Below are 16,751 nucleotides of genomic sequence, written 5' to 3' on the forward strand. Positions count from 1 at the left end.
CCACCCTCACCACAAGTCTCTGCACACCCAACAGCACTTGTTACAAGAGGTGATCACTTGTGGGAGGTTTAATGTTGCTTTAGAGAGGCTAGTAATAATATCAGAGAGCTTTCGAAAGCAGGAATTTATAGCAGAGTTGCTGTATGGGATGATTTTTAGTACAAATAATTTCAATAATTTAACAGGAACGAAAATTAATCTTCCCTTTTCACGTGCAAGTATAGCAAAAGAGTGAAGAATGTGCATATTCTTGGGAAAAACGCTGGGGACGTTTGCAGTCTGAGTCCACCCTGCTGTTGATCTCCTGAAGTATTTAGGAAGAATTTCTTCTCAGCAAGGGTCATTAGACATTGGAAGGGGCTGCCCAGGGAGGTGGTGGAGTCACCATCTCTGGAGGGGTTTAAGAAAAGACTGGACATGGCACTTAGTGCCATGGTCTAGTTGACATGGTGGTGTCAGGGCAATGGTTGGACTCGATGATCGCAGAGGTCTCTTCCAACCTGATTGATTCTGTGATTCTGTGATTTGCCATGGTATCACTAGATAAACTTGAGTTTTATGACTATATAAACAAGAGCAGGTGTTGCCTTTCCATATCCGTATTTCTAAATGCAGAAGGGTATTTCTGCCTTGAATGATTCAATGTTTATTTTCACACAGTGGAAGAGAGGAGATTATTGTCATTTGCACTGATGAAGGAGGTAGTTGTCACCTTCCCATTTTTCCGTATTGAATCTTTGTTAGGAAATAACATATCTTGAGTAAAATGAGAGTAGGAGATAATTTAAATGGGTGCCACACTTAGCCTTGGCAATGAAATTACAAAAGTGAATCAACATGAAAGCAGAATCATTTTTCTCAACAATTTAGGTAATTATGGACAAGGCAAGCATTAGTTTTTGCTGCAAAGAAACCTAACCAGTTACTCTGGTATCTTAGGGCAAAACTTCAGTTCCTTAATTAACAGATTCAGAAATATTGTGTGTGCTGGCAGATGGAAGAAATGATAAGAGCACTTGCCAGAGCTGGATACGGTGGTGATGTGCACATATCAGAAAGCACAGTGTGTGCCTGAACCAAGACTTCAGAATAGCAATACTTAATTTTTAGGCATTGTCTGAAATGGCCACATGGTGATTTTTGCCATACAGATGAGACCTTAGGCATCCATTTCAAGCTGGGCAAATCTCATCTGTCCCCTGAGACATTAAACGACCTTTGCAAAGCCAAATTAATTAAAAGCATTAAAAAAAAAAAAAAAAAGAGAAAGGGAAATGGTGATGCTTTTAATATAGTGAGAGAATAGAAGGAAGTAAGAAATAAAGTGTTTCTGATATGCTACAAAAGAGATCTTTGCTCGGTTATAGAATAAACAATATTTATGCCCCATCTCCTTACATCACTTAATGCTAAGTGGCAAAACCAGATGAATGGTTCTCTTCAAAACGGCTAGAAATTCCATGTTGCTGCCTGAAACTGGAGCTTGTTCCTGCCAAGAGAGGATGAGTCAGGAGAGGACGGGGCACAGGGTGGGAAGATCCCTGGAGAAGCCAGCTTGTTACCTCTGCTGCTGTTGAGAAGAAGCTGACAGCTCTTAGGGAGAACAGATCTTGGCCGTGCCTAGAACCAACAGCAGTAATAGGTACATGTGGATGGGCACTGGGGGTCTAACCAAAACTAATGGCAGAATACTCTGGGCTAGATGCAGTTTCTGAATGTCTACTGCCACTTCAGATGCCCCGAGGTGGCTGGGACATTCTGCTCCAAGACTGACAGGTATGATGCAGGAGGTACAGGAGACCCAAGCCCTTTTGGAGCTGAGATTCTTTGGGGCCTTTCAAATGCCACTAGATGTCTGCATGTGGGCAATAGACCAGAGCCATTGGTGAGCTCCTTCTTAACTATGATGGGAACTTTGACACCTAACTCACATGTGGATGCAGACACTCAGATGTCTCATTTCGGAGCTGAATCCAGCTCCCACTGACTTAGAATAGGGGTTCTACTGGATCAAGGCATTTTATTCAGGACTAAAGTTGTAGAAATGGTGGTTGTAGTGGAGCCAAGGCAGGGGGAAAAAGATTTATAGAGTGCAAAATGATACAAAAGCGAGAAATCCCGCATGGTTCATGAAGAGAAGAGAAGGGTCGCAAAGATGTCAACGACATAAATAATAGGAATAAAATGGGAATGGAAATTCTGTCCTTGGGAGGAAAAAGGAGAGAAAACCAGTAAGACCTGGGGTGGACAGAGCTTCAGGAAAATGGTCCATGGAGGATCTCACAAGCTCAGTAGGGAATCGGGGAAAATGATTTCTCTGCAGTACTTCAACTAGAAGAAGGACCGCGAAGAGAGGGAGTAGAGACACTAAGGTGTAAAAGCCCACACTAGAAAGAGGAAATGCTTGGGCTGATGTTTCAGCTAAAGGGAGACGGAAGAAGCTACAGTCACCAGAGAGGCTACCACCAGCACCCTTTTCCTTGTTGTTTTCCAAGGGGAAACCTGGGCAGGGTGGGATTAATGCAACATTCTGTCTTTATTTGGATTGATAGAAAAGGTAATGAATTTAATTAACAGCTCTGTAGTGACAGCATTAATTAAAGGTAAATACATTATTCTGTTACATGCAGGGGTTTGGGTGAGGTTTACAGCATTATCAGGTATTAAAATAAGCATCAGGGGTTTGTCTGGAAAGGGGGGGTCACATTACAGGGAATATATTTCACAGAATCACAGAATCAATGAGATTGGAAGAGACCTCTGGGATCATAGAGTCCAACCATTGCCCTGACACCACCATGTCAACTAGACCATGGCACTAAGTGCCATGTCCAGGCTTTTCTTAAACACAGACAGAGATGGTGACTCCACCACCTCCCTGGGCAGCCCCTTCCAGTGTCTAATGACCCTTTCTGAGAAGAAATTCTTCCTAATGTCCAACCTGACCCTCCCCTGGTGAAGCTTGAGGCTGTGTCCTCTTGTCCTATCACTAGTTGCCTGGGAGAAGAGGCCGACTCCCACTCCACTACAACCTCCCTTCAGGTAGTTGTAGACTTCAATAAGGTCACCTCTGAGCCTCCTCTTCTCCAGGCTAAACAACCCCAGCTCCCTCAGCCGTTCCTCGGAGGTCAGACCCTCCAGACCCTTCCCCAGCTTGGTCGCCCTCCTCTGGACTTGCTCCAAGTTAAGGTGTGAAATCCAGCTCCACTTCCTCCCACGGTCCATGGCCATACATTGGCTTTCCCGGTAGCCTAGAAGAACAGAAAAGCTATATGCTATGTGCAGTTCCTATCAGCACAGTGGCCAACCTTTGCGTGCACCCAGTTCAGAAAGGGAAGCATCACCTGATAACTTTCTTTTTCACTGAGGCCGAAGAGCAGTGTAGCACGCTGACAACAGCAGCCAGCTACTCTACGAGATACGTCCCTGCCCTTCACAGCCAATTAAATCATTGGAGCCCCATGGGGGGAAGTAGGAAATGCTGTGTAGTTGCTTTTCCTAAATCCTAGCTTGGAAAAGCACCAAGCAAGTCCATCAAATTGGAGGTCTTAGCTGTTAATGCTTTTCCAAGGGGAGAAACATACAGTTCCCTGCACCGCTCACCACGTTTTTTGGCTGATGAAGTCACGTTGCTTCTTCCTGCTGGGTAACCAGTACCTCGAAGAACACAGCCGAGGGGATTAGCTTGTGCTTGTGCTTGGTTTAACAGGAAAGCTGAAAAAGGCTTTGCAAAGAAAAGGCAGGCAGGTCAGAAAGCTTCTTGCAGTCACCTTCTTGTGCACAGGCCAGTCCCCAGGTGGCCCTACGATCACGCGTCCAATGTCACCGGTTCAGCTGATTGCATCTGAAAGGTGTCCCACAAAGGCAGGTTTCTGAAGGCGGAGAGACGGGTTCCTTTTGATGCGCAGTAATAAATGAAAACAGTCGCAGCTCTCAGGAGATTAAAGGAAGCCTGAGGAGAGCTGAGTAAACCGTGTCACCGCAGGTAAGATCTAGATAACAGGAACTATGAAGTTTGCTAATGCACACTTGCCAAGACCATACTAATTCTTACACTTGTCAGGAGACGTAAAGTGATTTAAATGTAATATTACAGTCCAATAGAGAAAAGTTTGGGATTCATGTAATTATATATTTAGTAGAGAATCGATATCCAGCTTTTATCATGTAACACCTGGGGACCTGAACATGTTTTAGGGACTTTAATCAAGCCTTACAACCTCTCTAGGTTATATCAGTGACTCCGTTTTGCCAAAAATACAGCCAGAAAGAGGAGTCTTGTTTAAGACGCCTTCCTCTGTGACAGCCCCATCCAGCTAAAACCTCAGCGAGTGAAACCAGGGTGGCTCGCAGGGATATTTACTTTGACAAGGACCTGCACCTGGTTGGACTACTGGACCCTAAACATATTCTTTAATTTTAACATATTTCCTGGAAAGTCTACAGCATTCAAAACTACTCAGTCGCACGTGAAATTATAGAGTTGTAAGGAAATGGGATTAGAAGCCAAGCACCTGGTCCAGCTGTGAGAACACACCATGTTCAGTTGTTTCAAGGTATCAGTAGGGATGAACTCACACATGATTATTGACAGTCACTGATAACACTTATCAGTCCCTTGCATTGCTAAACTGAAAGCTCAAAAATCGAGCCCTCAAATAAAAAAAGAAGTGCTAGAACTGGAAGGCTTCACCAAACATTCCTCACACTCTCTTAGAGGCAGTTCGTAGGATGACTGTGAGCTGGCTTTTCCATACGTAACGTTTGGTACCTTCTGCACCTTTCCTGGAGAGCCTCATGTCCCAAAGTGCTGTCACAGGGAGACAAGTAGCAGCAAAAGCAGCATCGTGCCAATCCTCCCCCGATACATACACGTATCATTCAAAAAGTCTAACAGAGAGTACAGAAGTTAATCGACAGAAGGACTGACCTAAGTGTTTAAGTCAAGCTTACACAATAACAAGTTTACCAACATATCCAACTTTTAATACTGCGGAGACTTTAACGTCGTGGTGAAGGAAGCTGGAGTTTTTTTCTGCCTCATGCATGAATAAAAAAGCCACCTGCTATATTCCAGCGGTGGATGCTTTATTGTTAGTGATGATGCATGAGGCAGAAATAATGCAGTTTGATTTTTAGAGACAATACCAAGTTGAGCTTGCAAGGCTGTCAGCCCACACTCGTTTGACTTGGGAACTGAGCAAAAACCATGGAAGTGATTGATGGAAACTAATGACACAAATAAGACGTCATTTTTCTGACCTACTTTGCTTAAAGTAAATGTCCATTAATTGTAATTATCTGTGCTGGTAGCAGAGTACTCCACATACACCAAACACTCAGCCGGATCCATCCCCCAGTTATTTAAATGAGGCAGTGCCAGATTTACACAACTCTGATTCTGGCTTATGTACTTCTCTCTATATAGTGTTTGTTCCCCTGATCTGAATAAATGCCTGGAAGATGGAAGACCACACAGCTCAATTAGTGTATTGATCAGGATGAAAAAAGCCTTTAACCAACCAGCACAAGAAGGTTATGAGCCCATGCCTTGGTTTGCTGGGTGCTGCTGGAGCACCAAACATGCCTTCCCTTCCTGGTGTCTCGCTGGTCCTTCTGAAGAACAGAAAAAACATGAAATGCGATGCACAGACAGATGAGCTCTGAGTGCTGCAAGGGAAAACTTGCTAAGTATGTTCTATAAATACTTGCAGATCTACGAGTCACCCAGAGTTTACACAGACCACCGGCCACAAGTGCCTCCAGCGGGATGGAAGTGTGGGTCGCTGCTTAGCACAGAGAAAAGCTGTCTCCTCTCCAACGTATGAGTTAAGTGAGATCTCAATGATTGACACTCAAAACTTCCAAAAACCCCTTAAAAATACATAGTGTTGGCTAATAAAAGAAACAGGCTCTGACTAATGACTCTTCCAGCTCTCTGTACGGGCCAGTGCTACGACAAAGATGATAGGACAAGAGGACATAGCCTTGAGCTTTGCCAGGGGAGGTTCAGGTTAGACATTAGGAAGCATTTCTTCTCAGAAAGGGTCATTAGACATTGGAACGGGCTGCCCAGGGAGGTGGTGGAGTCACCATCTCTGGAGGGGTTTAAGAAAAGCCTGGACATGGCACTTAGTGCCATGGTGTAGTTGTCATGGTGGTGTCAGGGCAATGGTTGGACTCGATGATCGCAGAGGTCTCTTCCAACCTGATTGATTCTGTGATTCTGTGAAAGCAGGATTGCAGCTCTTCTTGACTGAAGGGGCAGAGCATCTTTCCCGTGTCCTTGGCTGAAGCGACCATGCAGTGGTGGCTGTGGGTACCAGGGAAATGAGGGGTTTGCGGGGTGCTTTGAACACAGCCGCATCTCTGCTGTGTGATAAGTGAGTGGCGGGAGCTGGAGAACATCATGGGATAATCAGGAATGAAGATGTAAGCGGTGGAGATATCACTTCTGGCCACCCACAGAGTCATGTATCCGTGACTCATCGCCCGATGCAGGAAGGCACGTAGCACACCACGCATCAAAACGGACAAGATCTTTCCAAGGAGAGACGATCTGAGCTGGAAAATCTTTCAAGGGCTTCCATCCCAACTGTTTGTTGTTTCATTTTGGCATGCAATTTCCGTTACAAAGTTAGGAAGCTATGTGTTAAAACTAGTTACTATTTTTTTTTTGTCTCTGTTACTCCTACTGGAAGGATCTTCCGATTTCTAGACTAAATATATTCATGGCCAGTTCCTCCTCTTTTACTCTTCTACTGTTGCCATTCAGTGTCTTTCCCTTCACTTGCATTTACTTTCCAGGATGTATTTATAGGCAGAAAACATATTCCCTCTCCAATCTCATTTTGCTAAATGAAACAAGCCAAATTCTTTGAGTCCACGGTAGGAAGTCAGACTGTTCTGACCTCTGATCAACACCTGGCTCTTCCCTGCACCAATTCCAGCCTGAATTCACCCTTCTTGGACACAGGTGGCCACAACTGCACCGAAAAATTCCGAGGCAGTCTCAACAGTGTATAGTATTGTGTCATATATTGCCCAAGCAACTGTTTTTCTCATTTAGCGTGCCAACGCTAAAATCCTTAACTGCTGTCTTCTCCCACGCATATGTCTCATCGCACAAGTTTGGGTTGTTTTCGTATCAAAACAGATGACTCTTCTGCCCCCTTATTGGTTCATGAAATGCAATGTGCACCTACACTTCTATTTAAATAATAAGACCAAATAGTTTTATTACTTCTGTGCTGGTTTTGTTTTTTCTTTCAAATCATATGTAGCAAATTTGCTACATAGAAAAGTTTGAAGAAATGAGGAATGCTTCCATTTATATCTCATCATACTGCAAAACAAAAGTTTAAGCTTTATACGGGCGTCTCTCACCCAAGAATATGGGTCCCAGAGTCACAGAATCACACAGAATCAATCAGGTTGGAAGAGCCCTCTGGGATCATCGAGTCCAACCATTGCCCTGACACCACCATGGCAACTAGACCATGGCACTAAGTGCCATGTCCAGGCTTTTCTTAAACACCTCCAGAGATGGTGACTCCACCACCTCCCTGGGCAGCCCCTTCCAATGGCTAATGACCCTTTCTGAGAAGAAATTCTTCCTAATGTCCAACCTGAACCTCCCCTTGTGCAGCTTGAGGCTGTGTCCTCTTGTCCTATCGCTAGCTGCCCGGGAGAAGAGTTGTTATTTCTTAGTGCTGTGAGAATTAACACACGTATTTACTGCTTAGGTTTCAAAGTGTCGAACAGGAGAGGGATTTTATATTACATCTATATTGTTGTACGTGCCTCATGCACGTGCATTCATTTTGGCCAAGTTGAGGGCTGGCGTTCGTCTCATTTCTTTCCATATTCATATTTCTTGCCACAGCTTAAGTCAGCAGAAAATAAGGGAATATTTGCAACGTTTCAATTCAGCATCGTGGGGATCCGTGGGATCACATCCTCCCCCATCCCTTTATACCCACAACAGCAGTTTCCTCCTTTTGAAGAACTTTGTGCTGGAGTTTTACACACTACAAATTAATCTGATTTGGCCACTTACGGGCGTGCAGCAGAGTGCATTCATCTGGACAATGCACAAAGCTTTGCTTTGTGGTTCTTTTCTTCTGTTTCTCTGCTGTAGGAGGATCCAGCCGTTTCAAAACCAGTGGCGTCTTTCAGACTCCGCAAAACTTTTGAACTCCTTCGACATCACTTGGAAAGGCCAAATACATGCTTCCGTGACAGCTTATTTAATTTATGCAAGTCCTCCCACTCTTCTAAAGATTAAATTAATTTTCTGTCCCTGGAAAAAGCATTTTATCTGCACTCATGCACCTTCCCACCTGCTTAGGGTTTTTTTCCATGTTGGAATTTAGATTCTTCGAAGCAGTAACTTTAGCAGCCAGTTCTGGAGCCCTGAATCTATCAGCCCTGATATTTTGCCATAATTCAAAAAAAAAAAAAAAAAAAAGGAGGAAAAAGAAAAGAGAAAGGGCAGAATTCAAACTCCGGCAGAAAGAGGCAGAAGCAAGAACCCACGGGAGAGTAAAAGAGCTGGAGAAGGAGCATCTGGAAGGAGCACACATTGAGTGAGGAAAAAAAGCAACAGAAAGGAGGGAAGATTGTAACCTCCAGAGGAGATTGTAACCTCCAGAGGAGACTGTAACCTACAGAGGAGATTGTAACCTACAGAGGAGACTGTAACCTACAGAGGAGATTGTAGCCTACAGAGGAGATTGTAACCTACAGAGGACAGCACAAGACAGCACAGAAAAGATGGATACGGTGAATGAACAAATGTGAACGGGTAGAAAGGGAACCAGGGCGGGGGGAAGGACCTTGAACCTGGCTTCCCCGGCCTGCCAGTGGGTCCTTTGGTGAAACACACGTCTGGGGTGAAGCACAGCCCTAGGCAGATCCCAAAACCGGAGCTGGGAGGCATTTCCTCAGCTTGCCGGAGGTTGGTCTCCTCCAGCAAGGAGCTGGGCCCATGGAGAGGAGCCAGCCAGTTTGCCTGACCCTGCAAGAACAGGGTGGGTGAAGCGGAGTCGCCCAAAGCGGGAGAGGAAGGGACAAGCGCAGAGGAGGACGGAGGGTGGGGGATCTTTGTGTTTAGGAGAGGGACAGGAGGACACTGCAGTGGGGAATTTGGGAGGGCACTGGGGCCATGTGAGGTCAGGGTGCTGAGGTGTGCTTGGACCCTGCTGCTATGCGATGGGGAACCTATGGGACAGGGGTGGGACAGGAGCCCCCTTTCCCCAGCATGGCCATGGGAACGGAAAAGGCAAAGAGAAACACAGAGGAGGGTCTGGACCTGGCAGGTACCAGGGAGCTGCTGGAGGTGGGAAGCGGGGAGGCAGTCTGGCTTGGGGTGGGTTGAGGACAACCTGGGTGGCAGAGTGGAGGTCCTGGGGTTTGAGGGTGAGCAGGTCACGGGGACAGGGAGGTTGCACTGCAGGACAGGGATCTGAGGGCCAAGATACCGGGCTGGGGTGCCGATTTGGGAGCGGGACGGGGTCAGCACAAGGGCCCCCAGCTGAGGGTGGTCTGGGGGATGCTGGTGTCAGCGCACGGGGGTTGGGGGAAGAAGCACGATGGATCCTGTGGGTGCTAACGCAGAGGGGACGGGGAGAAGAGCAGCGGGTGCTGGTGCAACGGGAACGGGGCGGAGGGCAGCAGTGGGTGCCGGTGCAACGGGAACGGGGCGGAGGGCAGCAGTGGGTGCCGGTGCAATGGGAACGGGGCGGAGGGCGGCAGTGGGTGCCGGTGCAACGGGAACTGGCGCAACGGGAGCGGGCCGGAGGGCAGCGCCGGGTGCCGGTACGCAGGGGCGGCGGCAGAGAGCGGCCCCGAGCGCGGGGGCGGCGCGGCCGGGCGCCGGGCCCGCTCCCTCGCGCGGCTGGTCCCGCCCGGTGGCGGCTGGCCCCGTCCGGTCCCGGCGGGCCGCGGCGCTGCCCCGCGCGGTCGCTAGGCGGCCCGTCCCGTCCTGCGCGGGCGCGGAAGCGCCGCCCCCGGAAGCGGCGGGCGGGCAGGCGGGCGGGCGGCGGGTGGGGGGGTGCCGGGAGCGGGGACGGGGGGGGGGGGCCAGAGCGAGCGAGCGCGCCCGGCGAAGGGGCCGGAGACGCGGCGGCGGCAGCAAGATGGCGGCCAAGTCGGATGGCGGCGGCGGCGGCGGCGGCGTGGGCTTCGCCCAGCTGCACAACCTGGACGAGGCGGCGGCGGCGGCGGCGGCGGCGGGCGTCTGCGGCGGCGGCGTCGGGGCAGCGGCGGCCGAGGGCGCGGAGGAGCCGGGCGGCAGCAGCTCCTTGCACATCTGCCACTGCTGCAACACGTCGTCTTGCTACTGGGGCTGCCGGTGCGCTTGCCTGCGGAGCCTCTTCGGGCGGGCGCCCGCCGCCGCCGCCGCCGCCGCCGAGCCGCTGGCCCCGCGCCCCGCCGCCGAGGGGCCGCCGCGGGCGCCGGAGGTTGGCGAAGCGGCCGAGCGGCCGTGGCTGGACTGCCTGTGGATCGTGCTGGCGCTGCTGGTGCTGCTGGGGGACGTGGGCACGGACCTGTGGCTGGCGCTGCACCACTACGGCCGGCGGGACTACGTGTGGTGCGGCCTGACGCTGGCCTTCGTGCTGCTGCCCTCGGTGCTAGTGCAGATCCTCAGCTTCCGCTGGTTCGTGCAGGACTACACGGGCGGCGGGCTGGGCGCCGTGCAGGGCCTCAGCAGCCGCGGGCCGCCCATGATGGGCGCCGTCGGCCGCCGGGGAGGACCCGCCACCCCCGGGGCGCAGCGCCTCTGCAGGATCTCCGTCTGGGTCTGGCAGTCCGTCATCCACCTGCTGCAGATGGGGCAGGTCTGGAGGTAAGGGGGCGGCCGGGGGTGTCCCACCCCCACCCCCGGGCCCATCCCGGACCGGGCGGGGAGAGGGGGTGGCCGTGAGCTGGGTGCCCGACATGGCGGTGGGTCGGCGCGTCCTGGGCGCGGGTCGCTGTCCCCTGGCTGAGGTGGGGCGGGAGGTGGGTCACTGTCCCCTGGCCGAGGTGGGGCGGATGGGGGGCGTTGTCAGCTCGTGGTCCGAGGTGGACATGGGTCAGTGTCACCTCATGGTTTGAGGTGGACGTGGGTCACTGTCATCTCCTGGTTTGATGTGGACGTGGGTCACTGTCACCTCATGGTTTGAGGTGGACGTGGGTCAGTGTCACCTCATGGTTTGAGGTGGACGTGGGTCACTGTCACCTCATGGTCTGAGGTGGACGTGGGTCACTGTCACCTCATGGTCTGAGGTGGACGTGGGTCACTGTCACCTCATGGTTTGAGGTGGTTCAGTGTCCCCTGGCTGAGGTGAGGTGGATGGGGGTCATTGCCAGCTCATGGTCTGAGGTGGACGCGGGCCAGTGTCACCTCATGGGCCGAGGTGATGTGGGTCAGTGTCACCTCATGGTGTGAGGTGGGTCACTGTCCCCTGACTGAGGTGGGACGGATGGGGGTCGTTGTCAGCTCGTGGTCTGAGGTGGACGTTGGTCACTGTCCCCTGGCTGAGGTGAGGTGGATGGGGGTCACTGTCAGCTCGTGGTCCAAGGTGGACATGGGTCACTGTCACCTCATGGTTGGAGGTGGATCAGTGTGCCCTGGCTGAGGTGAGGTGGATGGGGGTCATTGTCAGCTTGTGGTCCAAGGTGGACGTGGGCCACTGTCACCTCATGGTTTGAGGTGGGTCACTGTCCCTTCGCTGAGGTGGAGTGGATGGGGATTGCTGTCAGCTTGTGGTCCAAGGTGAACGTGGGTCGGTGTCACCTCATGGTCTGAGGTGGTTGTGGGTCAGTCTCACCTAATGGTTTGAGGTGGGTCACTGTCCCCTGGCTGAGGTGGGGCAGATGGGGTCGTTGTTAGCTTGTGGTCTGAGATGGATGGGGGTCGTTGTCAGCTTGTGGTCTGAGATGGACATGGGTCAGTGCCACCTCATGGTCCAAGGTGGGCATGGGTCAGTGTCACCTCATGGTTTAAGGTGGGTCACTGTCTGTTGGCTGAGGTGGGGCCAACAGGAGTCAGTGTCACCTTGTGGTCTGAGGTGGACATGGGTTAGTGTCACCTCATGGTTTGAGGTGGAGGTGGGTCACTGTCCCCTGGCTGACGTGGGGTGGACTGGGGTCACTGTCACTTCATGGTCTCAGGTGGATGGGGGTCAGTGTCTCCTCATGGTTTGAGATGGAAGCGGGTCACTGTCCCCTGGCTGAGGTGGGGCAGATAGGGGTCACTGTCAGCTCATGGTCTGAGATGGACATGGGTCAATGTCACCTCGTGGTCTGAGGTGGTCGTGATCAGTGTGGTGTCCTTCACACAGAGAAGGAGGGGAGATTCAGGGGTTACTCCCACTTTGGGTGAGGAGAGACTCAAAGGGACGAGAAATTCCCACAAAATGAGCCCAAGGGGCTGAGGTGGGGGACATGGGGGTCATTGTCACCTCATGGTCTGAGGTAGACATAAGTCAGTGCTGCTCCGGGTGGAGGAGGTGTGAGGGCCCCCCTTGTGCTAGGTGGGAGGAGTGAGGTTCATTGGTCCAAGCAGGACGTGGGTCATTGCATCCCACGTGGAGATTTGGGGTGAAGCCTGAGGAGAGCCCTGAAGGGAGGAGGGATGCCCCCGAGATGAGTATGTGGGGGTGGGGAGAGGAGAAAGGGGCTGCTGTCACCTCACAACCTGGAGGGGACACGTGTTGGTGCCCCCCACAAGCATGGGGGATGGAAGGGGTTCCAGCTCCATGGGGCTGTAGATGGTGTCTCAAGGGATGGGGTGGGCTCTTGCTGACCCACAGACGTGGGGCAGGATGGCGGGGGGTACTGTTCCCGACAAGAGCTGGTGGCGGGGACACCACAGGGGTGACAGCATGGAGGCAGACCTGGGGCTGGGGGTGACCCTTGCACCGACAGCGCTGCAGAGGGAGGTCCTGTGGCCCTGGGGAGGGGGACGGGGGGGGGGGGACGTCAAGTGAAAGGCCCCACAGAAAGTGGGGGACTGCTCCAGAGAGGGTCTATGTGGGGGACAGGTGGCAGACCCCCAGCTGCCGAGTGCTGGGATGTGCTCTATCCAGAGGGTCGGTGTCCTCCTGCTGTGGATCGAACCCCCCGTAGATGACAAGGGGATGAGGGTCGCATCCGTCCCCGAGAGCCTCTCCCCACCTGGTGGCGGGGAGCCCCCCGCTTGCTGACCCCCCCGCACCGAAGGAGCGGGTTGTGGGAGTGGAAAAGCGCAGCGTGATGCCTCGGCTGTGGCTTGGGCGAGAGAAGAAACCTTCTCCTCGGGGGAGTGGGGACGGCGTTGGGGTTGCCGGTGTGAGACTGAAGGTCAGGGACGGGGGACTGTTCCCCTCTAGAAGGAGAGGTCCTGGGGTGGAGGAAACGCTGGCCAGAGGAAGGGTCTGGGAAGTGACCCCAGGTATAAAAAAGCATCCTCCAGAGTGAGCTGGAAATTGCATTATCCTCCCCAAAAAGAGACGTGGGAGGAGGCAGGGAGGGATTCTCCGGGATGAAAGCCTGGAGATGCAAACGCTTCCACAGAGAGATGCCCGTCTTACGGAAAGGGGTGTTGTAAGGACAACTGGCAAGAGCCGGCGTGGCCCAGCGTCCTCTGAGCTGGGACGCGGGTGAATAAGATGGAAGGGGTGGGAGGTGTTGGGTGATGGAGGGTAGGGGGACATCTCCAGGTTGTGTCACAAGGTGGTGGTTGCACCCCTCTGCCCCACGGATGGGTTAGACTGGAGGGAAGAGGCTGCAGATGGGGTCGGGTGGGTTTTGTAGCTTTTAAAATAATTCTTAGGGGGAAGACGCTGAGTTTTTTTAAGGGGGGAGAAGATGGCACGTCACGGTGAAGCAGTGGGAAGCCCTGGAGGGGCTCGCTGGAAGGGTTAATGTCCCTGCGTTGGTATTTCCCAGAGGAATTAAAGGGCAAAAATAACCTCACTGGTGGATTGTAGGAATTTTTTGCTGGGATATGGATGAGAAAAAAGATGAAGGGGAAGGCAGAAAGTGATGATGGATGGGGAGGTCCTTTTTTTTTCCCTCCCCTCTCCCTTTGGGTGGCCGAAGGGGTTAACTCTGCTGCCTAATGAAATCGGTGAAGAAGTGGCTGGAGTTAAGATGGAGCCGGCATGGTTGAGCCTGGGGGAGGGATGCGTGGGTGGCAGGGGAGGGCCTTGACACCTCTTCTGAGGACACCAGAGAAAATGAATATACACCTCAAAGATTTTTAAAAATTTTTTTATTATTATTATTTTTTTTAAAGAAGCTGAGGGGGTGGAGGGGAGGGATCTGCGTGGGAAAGGTGCCTGAGGTGTGGACCTGGGAAAGCAGCCCATGAAATCGTGCAGCGCAACAGCAAATACATGTTTCTTCTGCATGTTCAATGTCATTTGTGCAGCGTTCGAAGCACATTTGCTCTCAACTTCTGCTTGGGGGTTTATGTTGTTATTATTTTTGTTTGGTTTGTGGCGGAGATTTGGGCTGGGGGGTGGCGGGAGGGGGGTTGTCTGCAGGTGTTGCATGCCAGGATAATGAATTGGTACGCGACCCTTTCTCCTGCTTTCCCTGGTGATCCCATCAGCAAAAGCACTTCTCGATGCAGATGGCTCCTCTGGCAAGTTGGATTTTTACCCTCTCCGAGCCAGGCGAAAAGAAATGATTTCGTGTTAGCCGTGATACGAGCTGGCGTTGGTTAAAACATCCCCCCCGGCACGCCTGGGTGAACGGATGGGGAGGGGGACAACCAGAGACGAAGGGGTGCACGTGGAGGGGTGATTTTTTTTGCAAGGCTCAAGTTGCCCAGGCTTTGTTAATGCAGAGAAAAAATGTTTGCTTCTGAGGTTGTGCAGGGCTGGGACTGCTGAAAAGGACTGGGAAGGAGCTCTGCAGACCTGAACTAAGGGAGCCTGCTCTCCTGTTGATCGCTGATCCTGCTACCACGTCGCTCCTGCTTTTTAAGGCACCCTGAACAGCGTGGTCAGCCTGGAGCCGCCTCCCAGTACCTGACCAAAGCCAGAATAACTCCATGGGATCGGTGGGCTCGCCTTCACGAGGGTGTCTTTGTGCATCCCCACTACGGCTATCGCAAACGCCATTAAAATTAATCTTGAATGCGGTGATGGGACTAATAGAGGCTGTTTTAGTGGGGTTTGCCTGCAGCTAAATCGCTTCGTGCTGGTAAGAGGTTTGTACGTGGGGATGGAGGAGGAAGACCCAGGGCGATGTGAGTTCAGCACCGTGTGATCGTGGGATACGCGCTGCGACTGCCTGTAGCGTCATGGGGATGGTGCGTTGTGTAGAGGCTGTCGTGGCTGTTGCTCAGCAGCTGGAAGCAAAGCCGTGAAGAATAGAGGAGGTGCAGGTCGGAGTTGTACAGAAATCCTTGTCCTGAGTACGTTGGGTGGTCTGGGTTTGGATGTGGGGGGTAACACAATTCCGTAAGGACTTCTTGTCCTAACCGTTGGGAAGACTTGCCGCTAAGATGGTGAATAAATAATATTTTATGGCAGAAATGTAAACATACATCAGGCTCTTATTTTAGCGAGATCGTCTCTTCATTTTGTCGGGGTTGTGGGAGCAGCAGCTCGTTGTTTCTGAGCAGCCCGAGTGGGGGCTTTGTCTTCTCATGTCCTCTGTTGTCCTGTTCAGAGAGTGACTCTTCAGAGAGGGGTGCTGGGGGGGGCTTGATCATAGTCCTGTTTTTTTGTGGTGGGTTTTTGCTCAGCTGAGAACCGAGGGCTGTGTTAACACCGCTTGCCTATGGTGCTGCTGCAAAGAAAGTACATATATACATTGTAAAAATGTGTGTGTCTGTGTGCATGTGTGTATATATATATATTTAATTCTTGCTTGAAGCGTGATCTCAGATGGCATTCCCACTGATAAAGCTCAGCTCCTGGGCTTTTTACCTTTATAAATCTCCAATATTCACCTTTCATCTCGAATCTCCTAGGTGATCCTGAGGACTAGAACAATTCAGCCAGACTGTGCACAAAGTAACGGCTGCCAGTTGGGCACCTCGCACTCACTATTGAGCTGCTGCACTGTGAGCTGCAGACAGGTTGTTCATTAAGGAGGGATGTTGCAGTGCTGTGGTTTTGCTGGAAATAGGGTCGGGCGTCAGAGCTTGCCAGGGCTGTTGCTTTTTCTGAAGCCATTCAGCTGTGTAAATTCAGGAGAAATAGTTTTGACTTGAAGTTTTTGTACCTTTGATAGTTGCACAAGTTGTATTAATGACAAGAGTATAACTAACTTCTGTGTCTGATGTACCTTTCCTTAACCTCTGTTGTAAGTGGGTTAGTGGGTCATGACTGCTGTCCTGGAGTACAAGGTTTAGAGTATAAAGTACTATTAAAGAAAACATTATTGGATTCCATTGGATTAACAGTATGTGGAATTTGAGCTAAAACGAATGCTGATCAGCTGGAAATTGCTCGGTGTCTGTTAAAACTGTCAGTAACAGTCAGTTTCGTGACTTGCCTGTAATATGTTTGTGGGTTTTGTTTTTAAAACTCTTTTGGATACATATTTAGAAGAAAAACATTCTGTAAAAAAACAACCAGACCAACCTTTTCACTGTTCTGACATTAAAAACACCTTGTGTATGTGTGTGATTAAAAGAAAAATTCCTAAAATTTAGGCGAAAACTTGACAACGTGTTTATTAGTAGAAAGACCAAATCTATGAGTTGTTCATCTTTCGGCAAGCCCGGAGGTGGAAGGATGAATCAATGGGTCTAAATGGAATAT

The 16,751-nt window shown here is 51.1% G+C and overlaps 1 protein-coding gene across 2 annotated transcripts in view; it reads left to right on the forward strand.

Moving 5' to 3' along the window:
* Positions 1-10,139: 10,139 nt before the first annotated feature.
* The window catches only part of XKR6 (XK related 6), a 217,553-nt gene continuing 210,941 nt past the window's right edge, over positions 10,140-16,751 (forward strand). Inside the window, exon 1 of one of the 2 annotated variants that reach the window (XM_068403020.1) lies at positions 10,140-10,849. In XM_068403020.1, the coding sequence (XP_068259121.1) occupies positions 10,140-10,849 (710 nt within the window). The remainder of the gene's footprint in view (positions 10,850-16,751) is intronic. The other variant, XR_011048371.1, reaches the window with a different exon arrangement.

This window comes from Nyctibius grandis, chromosome 1 (genome assembly GCF_013368605.1).
Source record: "Nyctibius grandis isolate bNycGra1 chromosome 1, bNycGra1.pri, whole genome shotgun sequence".
In the NCBI taxonomy this organism is placed as follows: domain Eukaryota; kingdom Metazoa; phylum Chordata; class Aves; order Nyctibiiformes; family Nyctibiidae; genus Nyctibius; species Nyctibius grandis.